The sequence below is a fragment of the Xiphias gladius genome, chromosome 6 (assembly GCF_016859285.1).
Source record: "Xiphias gladius isolate SHS-SW01 ecotype Sanya breed wild chromosome 6, ASM1685928v1, whole genome shotgun sequence".
NCBI lineage: Eukaryota > Metazoa > Chordata > Actinopteri > Istiophoriformes > Xiphiidae > Xiphias > Xiphias gladius.
Genome location: NC_053405.1, coordinates 17,891,855 through 17,902,804, shown reverse-complemented (window position 1 = coordinate 17,902,804; position 10,950 = coordinate 17,891,855). Strand labels below are relative to the sequence as shown.

General features: G+C 40.6%; 1 protein-coding gene across 1 annotated transcript; it reads left to right on the top strand.

Moving 5' to 3' along the window:
- Nucleotides 1-10,713, top strand: LOC120790919 (guanine nucleotide-binding protein subunit alpha-11-like). Its single transcript, XM_040128908.1, has 7 exons — nucleotides 1-151; nucleotides 3,087-3,271; nucleotides 3,643-3,797; nucleotides 6,301-6,429; nucleotides 7,306-7,435; nucleotides 8,145-8,298; nucleotides 10,508-10,713. The coding sequence occupies exons 1-7, from the start codon at nucleotides 1-3 to the stop codon at nucleotides 10,711-10,713; spliced, it is 1,110 nt and encodes a 369-aa protein (XP_039984842.1).
- The last annotated feature ends 237 nt before the right edge of the window (nucleotides 10,714-10,950 follow it).

The window sequence follows — 10,950 nt, the reverse complement described above, 5'->3', positions numbered from 1 at the left end:
ATGGCCGGCTGCTGGCAGTGGTGCCACCACACCTGTGTGTGCTGTCTGTCCGAGGAGGAGAAGAGGACCATCGCTGTGGACAAGGAGATCAAGAGGATCCTCAAGCAGCAGAAGAAAAAGGAGAGAAGGGAAATTAAAATCCTCCTGTTGGGTCAGTGACTGTGACACACACACACACACACACGCACAGAGCACCTCACACAGCTGTTTGTTCATCTCTGGCAACGTACAGTACGGGGCCTACAAGGGCACGTTAATTAATACACAATTCGTCAATTAAGCAAGTTAAAGAAATGAAACTGACACCGAAGGAAGGGGGGTGACAGGTGCAGACGCTATAAGGAACACCCTGCACACAAATTAAAACTGCCTGGCCTGTTTGGTCGCTCGCAGTCAAGTGAGAAAACTATGTAAAGCATGTGTCACCACGTGAGTATGTAAAGAATGGTCCAGATTGGGATTGGTTGTACTTGAAAACCGCAGGGACTATATCTCCATGTAGTTTTATTTTAGGGTCATATGGACAAAATTTACAACCTAATAATTATCAGTGCAGTTTCTCACTTTTGATAGATAATAAAAGTATTCAAAATCACAGTGCAAAAAGTTGAGCTAATGTTTTTTTAGGGTTGCAATAGAGGGAAATCCCATATTTTTTTCTTAGACTAGAACCGTGAAACAGGACTACTAACTAATGATTGTATTTAATTTTGATTAAATTGTAAATATTTTTACAATTCGATTCGGTTTAATTGTTCCAACCAAATGTCCAAAAGCTAAAGACATTTGATTTAAAATTAAATGAAACATAAAAGTAGCAAATTCTCACATTTTAAAAGCTGAAACAAGTGAACATTTGGCATTTTTACTTATCAAAAGTGTGGTTGATTTATTTTTGACCAATTGATTAACTGACCATTTTTTTCAACAGCAATGTGAACCGCAGCATCTTGATATGACAACTGTATAGCTGGTTTCCTGCAGTGTTTTAATGTTTTATTGTGAAAGTGGACGACCTCACCTGAAGTAAAGACCACTTTGGAAAAGTAATAAGCTTTCTTTCAAGTAAACATTCATTGAAAAAGAACAGAGGCACTATTACACATGGTAAATGGCACACATTTAATGAGTGTGTCTTTTGTTTAGTCCGTTATCAGCAAACTAAATGGATAACAAGACAAAATGCAACACGATCCTGGGGGATTAGTACCTATGATAAACAACTTCCTGGGGGAAACCCTTCAGTGATATGGAGCGACAGTAAAGAATGATATTGAATTATTGCCTGCTCTTATTTCCTCTGTCACTGTGTAGAATTACTGACAACAAGTGTTGCCGTGCGGGAACAGGGCTGTCAGTAAAACAGCACAGCTTGGCGCGAGGATTATACGCTATTCCTCGAAAGCAGTGTCAAGAAATTGCAGGAAAGTGTTCGGCAGAATAAGGAGCAAAGAGTTTAATTTCCCTTTTGCAGAATGAATGAATGAATGAACGTATCACGTCCAGAAAGCACCAGGCAGTCCTCCTGAACAACCAAATCACGAGTTGACGTGCTGTGGGTTCTGCAGCCTGTTGTTTCCGTGTGTGTGTCAGAAAACTTGTTAAGATATACAGAAATATAGATAGATTAAAGGAATCCATAGAATGTCAAGTGCAGTATTTAAAAAATGAGGCAATCAAAGAAAATAAATCAAGCTTTTCTCTTTCAGTTTAGCTCTAATCCAGGCACTTCCTTTGAATTTGATTTTAATCTCTGAAGTTGAAAACGAACGGCACAGAGAAAATGCACATGTATTAGAGTAACGCCTGGTTCAACAGCATATCAGTTGTGGTTTGCTAGTTTTCCTTTAAGGGCTTTTAGCTTTTCATCCCTTAAGTGCAGAAGTAGATGCTGTAGTAACTCTCAGTATTGAGCAACTTGGGTTTTACCACTCTTCTTCGCTAAAGAGTGATTAAGTGAATGTTTGATTCCAAAAGAAGGGGCAGTGTTTCAGACATATTTTCTTAAACATCCTTTTCCTCTTATCCATCCATTTCAATTCGATAAAACCTTTTTCACGGTAAACTATTTGACTTGTTATAGCAGGAAATGAACAGCTGAAACTGAGAACAATGACGATGACTCATCAGTGTTACCGATTATAATTGTGTTTTGACATCTCAAAATGTGCTCTTTCCATCTCATTAAAAATGAGCATTTCTTTATGTGCTGCTTGAAAGCATCGTTATTCATTTTTGGCCGCTAGAGGCAGTAGGACAAGCTGTAAACATTAACATATTAAGACTTTAGTGAAAGTTGTTATGGTGCTGTCAAAAACAGTTGTCAAAAACAGTTGCTTATTTACACATCCAGCAGACACAAAGCCACATTAGAACAAGTGATAGAAAACACTAAAGTTGGGGGACATAAAAACCAAAATAATGAGCTGAAAGATGCTAAAATGCTTGATAGAGCTGAGGGCAACTGGAGAGTTGAGCAGTAATTCTCTGTGGGATAGTCACTGTCAGTGGCCCCTTGTTAGTTATTTGATCCCTTGTTAACAATATTGTTCCGTGCAGGTTTAAAGTTTATTTCATGATTTTTCTGAGCAGTTTTTAGAGCACAGCAAAATCTGGTTTATAGCTAGTATTTCAGACCAATTAGCCCCAGAAAAGCTGGAATCTAAACTGCGGTGAAATTTCCAGAGTTCCTCTAGCCTTTTCTCATACCAGACAAACACGTCCCAAGAGTTTCTACTATGGAAAAATTTCCAGGAGGATTTAGCGTCTTTTTCATCCCCCGTTATCTGTCCATTTTATCAATCATCTATCCAGTTCAGGGTCCTAAGAGGCAAAACAAACACATATGCACCTACAGACATTTTAGAGTTTTCAATTCACCTACTCTGCATGCTTTTAGACTGAGGGAGGAAGCAGGAAAACCCGCAGACACATGTAGAACATGAATAGTAAAAATGCCCCAGTCAGCATGTGGGTTCAAGCTGAGGACCTTATCGCTGTGCTGCTAACCTCTGAGCTGCCCTGTTGATAGAATCGTACCAGTAAGAATTTTTGGTAACTCATATTTTTATCATCTGTTGGCGCAGGGACCGGGGAGAGTGGAAAAACCACCTTCATCCGACAGATGAGGATCATCCACGGGCGAGGCTTCTCAGAGGAGGAGAGGAAAGCCTTTGCCAAATGTATCTTCCAGAACATCTTCACGGCCATCAAGGCCATGGCTGGAGCCATGGCCGCGCTCAAAATCCCCTACTCCAACCCGGAGAACGAGGTAGACTCGCACATACAGTACACAGACCTCCACCAGCTTAAACACACATGGACGCACCTGTTTACGCATGAACACACCCTCTCGCTCAGAAATACAGACGTCAGCACAGGTGTGCGGGCATCAGTGCAAGCTTACCTAGTTTAACGCCTGCATTGAAGAAGAGGACAGAAACACACACACACACACAGCGTGTTGTAGTCTAAAAATAGAATCTGGGCGCACCACCAATAACAGACACAAACGGAATCCTTGAACAGGATGCACTCAGTCTGGTTTAACAGACACAGAGTTTTGTTAACTGCCACAAACGCTTGAGTTTCATCATCACGAAATCTTATGACTAACATGCTGGGTCTCTCGCTGCCTTTCAGATGTTTGCTAAATGGCTGCAGGACATAAACACTGTGCAAATCACCCAGCTGGAACGGGGCTACGTCGAGGCAATCCGCCGCCTCTGGGCAGACCCGGGCATCCGGGTCTGTTACAGCCGCCGCTGCGAGTACCAACTCCTGGACTCCACAGAGTAGTGAGTAGCTGTGTTTGTAATACAAGCTCTCTACCCTGTACCACACTGGGAATCTAACAGTGTCACATGATGAAACACTGTCAGAGCACGTTGCCAAAGATGACCCCACAATACAGGAATCTATGATAGGCGGCGGACAGTATTATTCAAGACAGAACATCACAATGTCTGAGAAAAAAGAAGAAAACAAACCAAGATTAACCAAGCTAGATGAGATCTGGGAAATCTCCGCTAGCTTTGTTAATCTTGGTGTGTTTTCTTCTTTTTTCACAGACATTGTGATCCTAAGGTGATGTCTTCAAATGGGTTGTTTTTTTTCCAACCAAAAGTTATAAAACAAAAACATATTTAATTCTCAAGAATATAAGACAAAGAAAGCAGGAAATCCTCACATGAGAAAATATTTAGCATTTTTCCTTTAAAAATGACTGATACTATTAAACTGTTATGAAATATTTTGAGGATTTTTTGTTGTTGAGATTTCTGCTGACAACCAGCACAATAGAGATGAACAGAGTTTTGTTTGTGGTGCTCACAGTCATGACAAATGACTTAAAATTCAATAACAATGTCTCTTTCCAGATACATCTCTTTCCCTGTTACTGTGGATAATCTACAGGAACTATTTCATTGGCAGAAAGTAGTTCCTCTGTTGATGTGGAAATCTGTGACTTATCCAGTATGGAACAATGTGCTGATGTCAATTTATTTAAATGTGATTTTTCAACCATTTGTTAACCACTAACAAAGTCCTACTAATCGTTATTGTATTGGGATGGTGGTAGTAATCTCCGAAACAGATATCTGGCCATTTTACTTAAAAACTATCTGCATGGCTAGATAACACAAGGGATAACAGCAGGTGTCATCATTCCACTGTATTATCAAACAGGCATAAAACAAAAAAATCAAAACATAAGTAAAAGGCTGAACAGCGACAACGCACAACAGTTCCAGAAGTTTAATATCTGTAGTAAAGTAAGGACACAACCTCTGAAAAAACTTTCCATTTGCTAAAAATTATACTTGGTACAAGCGTATTGATACCATTAGAATATAATATTGTTACCAGCTAATTTGTCACAAGAGAACATGTGGCACATATTGTTGTATTGTTTGTCTACACCACATCTGACCTTTGTACCAAAACTCACATGTGGAAACGCAGCAAAGAAGGTCGGTTTAGATGAGTTGCTTTACACTTGGGCTCCTCTTACAGTGATTACTGGTTCTCATTTTGTGTTTTTTTTTTTGTCATTATGTGAAAACTGCCTTGTTTTAGTGATAAATCAGTTAAGGGCTAAAATGATTAGTTGATTGGGTGATCAACAGAAAATCAAGTAGTCAGCTATTTTGATAACTGAACAATTGTTTGAATCATTTTAAAGTCAAAATGATAAAAAAAATTTCAGCTTTTTCAAGGTGAATGTTTGCTGCTTTTCTTTTTAATTCTGATATTACAGTTAATATCTTTGGTTTTTGGACTGTTGGTTGGACTAAACAGGGGTTCTGAGGACACTGTGAAAATGTGATTGTCATTTCCACTATTTTCTGACATTTTATGGACCAAACAATTAATCTATTAATCAAGAAAATAATCAGCAGATCAATTGATAATGAACATAATCATTAATTATGTTTTCAAGAAAATAAGCTTTTTATGACATTATCTTAGAACAAAAGATACTTATTTCTTGATATGGTCACTATAAAAAAAAAACCTTTTTAAATATTTTTCATACGGCTTTCAGATTTTTAATCCAGTGACATGATTTATGCATTTCATTTTTGTCTTTGTTCTAACCCCACATCCTTGTGTCCTAGTATTTTGTACTCAGACCACTGGAGGGGGCTAGTTCCTCATAGACTTCACAGTAATTATTCATTTCTGAGCCATGTGAGATCACCAGTTGATGTACGAGTTTAAGGAAAAAAAAAGAAACCGTCTTGTGAGGCTGGCTACATTAATCAACTTTTAAGCTGATAATGAAAACCTTAACAGGTACCACAGAGCTACCCTCAGCGTGGGTCTTTCTAATCAGCATGAAAAGATTTAACACCGAGTAGGTGTGAGCCTCACGCTCCAAGTATCTGATGTGTCAGAGAACAAAGCCTGGGCTCAGCCTCCCTCTGTTTTCTCTCTTTTCTATTGCTGTTCTGTGTTTACCCAGCAGCTCAATCATCATGGTGTGTACATGATAAGAGACGGGCAGTCAACATTAGCTAATGAGAGCTTGTATCAACACGAGCCGTAAAACCGTCATCTGTACAAAGGGTGTGCTCCCTTCTTGTATTTTTAATTACCGTTTTTTTTTTATTTTTATCATCACTAATTCATCATACTTCTTGTGTTACTTCAGTTTCTTTGACATGGTCAAGGCTGTATGTGATGTAAACAGAGGCAATATGTTTTACCAGAAGTCTCATCTAGTGTCAAAAAACTTTTTTTAGCACTTTTGTAAAACCTTCTCTTTCTTTTTCTTCCCTCATTCCTCTCCTTCAGCTACATGAGTAATCTGGAACGCATCTCCGGCCAAGACTACATCCCCACAGAACAGGACGTGCTGCGAGTTAGATTCCCCACCACGGGCATCCATGACTATTCCTTCACCATCAAAACCATCACACTAAGGTGGCCAATCCTCAGAAAATCAACCTCTCACAGGGACAAATCTAATACGACCCTATTCACTGCACTGTGAAAAAAATACTATTGACTCACAGGGGCTTTGTCTGCTCACGCCTGCTTGGAAGCAATAGGATCACATTTCCGTACAAAGCTCCTGCCGGGAAGTGAGGTGCCGCTCTGTGTGTTTTATTTTGAACATGCGATATGTATTGATGTAGTTGGTATAGTTCTGACAGAGCTACGCAGACAAAGACCGAAGTTCACCAATAAGGGACATTGTCTTCCTGAATGAAACGAAACCTACTCCTAAATCATGAGGTAGAGTTCAGAATAAAACAACCGAAACTGAGAAAAGGAAATCTTTAATGAAGCTTGCTTTCATGAGCAAGTTTGCCCCTTTTTTCTGGATTGACAGTGAGCTGTGAAAAATGAAAACCTAACCTGACTCTGAGTGTTAATTAGAATGTTTTTCCGTCCATGAAAAAAAGTGTGGTAATCAAAGTGTCATGGCCTCATTTCAAATCTGAAAAGCAGAACCAAAGCAAAAGAAAACGTGTCGGTCTAACTACTTAGCTACTTCTGTATGTATACTGTATGTATGTTAGTTTGAACAGTATTAGTGGGAACTGACTGGTTGCCAGTTTGAATCCTTGATGGAGGTGACAGTGAGCATGTTTTCCCCCTCATCAAATCATGCTAGGAGACTCTTTAGTGAGGCAGCAAACCTTTAATTCTTCCAGGCCAATGCTGAATAGATTAAAAAAAAAACCTACGTTAATGAATAAATATGAAGATTGTTCGCTAGACTGTTCCGTTCTTGCCTTATTTATTTATTTATTTTTTAACTTTTCATTCTTCTTCTGCTGGGGTCCGTGACAGGATTGTGGACGTGGGCGGTCAGAAGTCGGAGCGTCGGAAGTGGATCCACTGCTTTGAAAACGTCACCTCCCTCATCTTCCTAGCCTCCCTCAGCGAGTACGACCAGGTCCTGGAGGAGAGAGAGACCATAGTAAGAACCTTGTGTGGGTGTTTCTGTGTTTGCCTTTTTTGTCAACAGTATGGGTCCCTCACCCAGTCCACCACTGCAGAATGTGAACAAAATAACAGAAAAAACCTCATGAAAAAAGTTTTTCTGAGTTAAGCGGAGTTAGTATCTATGTATCTGAACTAAGATCTTTTACTTATCTACCAATACGCACCGCAGTGTATAAATACTCCATTAACAGTAAAAGTCTGTCTATCTATCTATCTATTTATCTATCTATCTGCTCTTTCTTGTGCCTCTCATCCTAACTGCAGTCATTTCATCCATCCACCAGCAGGTCTCACTCTTGCTCAAGAAAACCTCTCCAGCTCTCTGTGGCCTCTTGTGCAGTTCCTCCCTCCCATCCCGTCACTAAGCTGTTTATCTCTCCCAGCCACTTTTTAGTCTTCCAACACATTCATTAACCTCTACCGTGGCCTGCATGCTCCAGACCCCCATAAACCCCCCCCCCCCAGCTTCTTCCCTCTGCGTCATCCTGCAAGCCATCTGAATCTGCCTAGCCATCCTGGAGGACTTGTGTATTCCTTCATCAAGTCCATCTCTCAAAGCCTTTGCTAGTGTAGTTCTTTCACCTACATTAAAATCTCCCCCCTATGTTGAGCACAGTACAAAAAAATTAGGGACACACTGCTGAGCTGCCAGTATGATATCTGTCTCTCTCTCTGTTCCTCAGAACCGAATGTGTGAGAGTCTGGCTCTGTTCTACACCACCATCCATTCCCCCTGGTTCCTCAACACCTCCATCATCCTCTTCCTCAACAAGACCGACATCCTGGCTGACAAAATCCAGACCTCTGACCTGCAGAAATACTTCCCCAGCTTCACAGGTAAGCTGTGAATGTGTGTTCATGTGTTTGTATTTGTTTATAGTGACGTTATATACTGAAGTAATAGCACTTGTTGGATAAACTAGATTAGTGGTGAACCAATTAGTTGATTAAAGGATGAAGTGATTAAAAAAATTAATGGCCCAACAATCTGATGATGGATTTAGTCATCAAAAATGATTAATTCTCTGGTTCCAGCTTCTCAAATGTGGAGATTTGCTGCTCTCATTGTGAACTGAAGACATTTAGGTTTTGGATTGTATAAAGATTTCACCTTGGGCTCTGGGAACTTATAATTGACATTTTTCCACTTTTTAGCAACGCCAGTGGTCGGTCCACCACTTTGGTCAAAACTGAAATATCTCAACAAATATTGGATGGATTGTCATAAATGTTTCTATAGACATTCATGGGCCACAGAAGATGAATCCTAATGACTTTAGCGATCCCTTGACCTTTCCTCTAACGCCACCATTAATGTCCCTCTTAGGATAAATTCTAGTAACTTTAGGGATCCCTTAACATTTCTTCTAGCATCATTGTCAGGTCAAAATTTTAATCTGGCCAATACTTTGGTTTGTGACCAAAGATCTAGTTTTGTAATTAGTTTTGGATTTTTTGCTCAAATATTGGTTGGAACACTGACACAAGTAAAACAGGTTTTAAATTTCGAAACCAATCCGATGCTTTGGTGAAGCTCAAAGTGGGGGTTCAAATATCCAAACAAGAAATGACGACAGTATTGAAGGGAAAGCGCAGGGGCAGAGCCTGGTCACCAGCAGATTTCGCCACCATCACCAAGCACAATTGCCGCTCATTGTCTGCAGGTGTGTTTTCTCATCACAGTGTGGGCAGAATCATTTCAGAGACCAAAAAGGGTTGCGATGTTGTTTTCCTCTGGCCAATTTGTTGCCCCTCCCCCCCACACACACACACACACACACACACACACACACACACACAGAGTTGCAAATGAGTCACTTCCAGGTACCTAGTGTGCTTAATGATGTGGCGGCAGCCTGTAGCTTCTCTGGTGTGAAAGGCTGTATAGCATTGCCCTAACAGTCCCCCCACCCTCTCCCTCTGTTACCCATGGCAACCACAGACCGATACTGTGCTTCCCGCAAGCCCTGCACCCCCCACAAACCCCCTGGTGCACATGTGTGAGGTGTGTATGTGCAGGGTGGGAATTAGTGATTGCAAGTAATTATTTGTGTTCGTGTGTGTGTGTGTGTGTGTGTGTAGGTGTGTGTGTATCTGCAATGTGCCCACTGTGTTTTACCATCAGCATTAGCCGGGTAAAATAATGACTCATAGAGGGTCAAGATCCTTGATGTCAATTTGACCTTAACGTCAACTCTGAGCTGCTCCTACCACTGGCTGCCTTTTGGTGCTCATGTTGACGCGCTCCTGTGTGGAGACTGTGTGGTCCTTCTGACTGCTGCTGTAACTACACTTGAAGCCTAACTGATGTTAAGTAGCCCACGCTGACACAGTGAAAAATTTGGTAAATTGGACTAGCACTGAAAAGATTAATCAATTGAACGATTAGTCTATTGACACAAAACTGATTGAGTCATTTGAGCAAAAATTCCAAACAATCGCTGCTTCCAGCTTTTGAAAAGTAGAATTTGCAGCTTTTTTTCTGTATAATTTTGGACTGCAACTAGCCTGTTTCATTCAACCACCAGTCCAGCACCAATGTTCAGTTTACTATCATATATAACACAGAAAAGCATCAAATCCTGACATTTAAGAAGCTAAAACCGGCAGATATTTGGTCATTTTGCTTGAAAAATGACTGGATGAATGATTAATTGATTATCAGTATAGTAGATCAACTTGTTGATTAATGGTTGCAGCTCTAGTTGAATGTCATTGTACATTAAATATCTTTATTTTTTGGACTGTTGGTTGTTTCAATTTTTGGCTTTACATAGATTAAACGATTAATTGAAAGATTGATGGACAAATTCAATGTCAGAAAATTGGAAAAGGCCTGTTGCATTTTACTAAAGCACAAGTTGACATCTTCATTTACTATGACATAAGACAAAGAAAAAACTGGGACAAGGGATCATCTCATACTTTTGCTTTAAAAATGATTCAAACAATTTATCGATTATCAAAATGGTTGCCAACCCAAATTCATACTCTGCCGTTTTCTTGTCCACTTCCATCCCTCATCTCCTTCTCACCCCTGTAACAGGTAAGAGGCGAGACCCCGAGGACGCCAAGAACTACATCCGCAAGTTGTACGAGCAGCAGGCCATCAACCGCGACAAGAGGGACGAGTGGAAGACTCTTTATCCGCACTTCACCTGCGCCACCGACACCAGCAACATCCGCAGGGTCTTCAGCGACGTCAAGGACACAGTGCTGCTCAAGTCTCTCAGGGACTACGGAGTCATCTGAACTTTTGTTCTGTTCTTGTCTCTAATTGCACTATTGAATTGAACGAGTGGAGGCTCTGATTAAGGCCAAAATATCACTTCTTCTGACTCTTTCTAAAGCCTAGACAATCATATCTCCCTCCCCCCTCCCCCTCCTCTTCTCCCTCATCAGATGTTAATGAAGAAGCATGTGGAGAAAGAAGGGACAAGGTTGTACTCTTCTCTCGCCTCCACCACCTTCACTACCACACTCTCCTCT

Excerpts from the sequence above, each read along its gene's own strand:
- LOC120790919 (XM_040128908.1), top strand. The coding sequence starts at position 1 with ATGGCCGGCTGCTGGCAGTGGTGCCACCACACCTGTGTGTGCTGTCTG. Across the intron at positions 3,272-3,642 it reads ACTCCAACCCGGAGAACGAG|ATGTTTGCTAAATGGCTGCA; the intron begins GTAGACTCGCAC and ends GCTGCCTTTCAG. Across the intron at positions 8,299-10,507 it reads ATACTTCCCCAGCTTCACAG|GTAAGAGGCGAGACCCCGAG; the intron begins GTAAGCTGTGAA and ends CCCCTGTAACAG.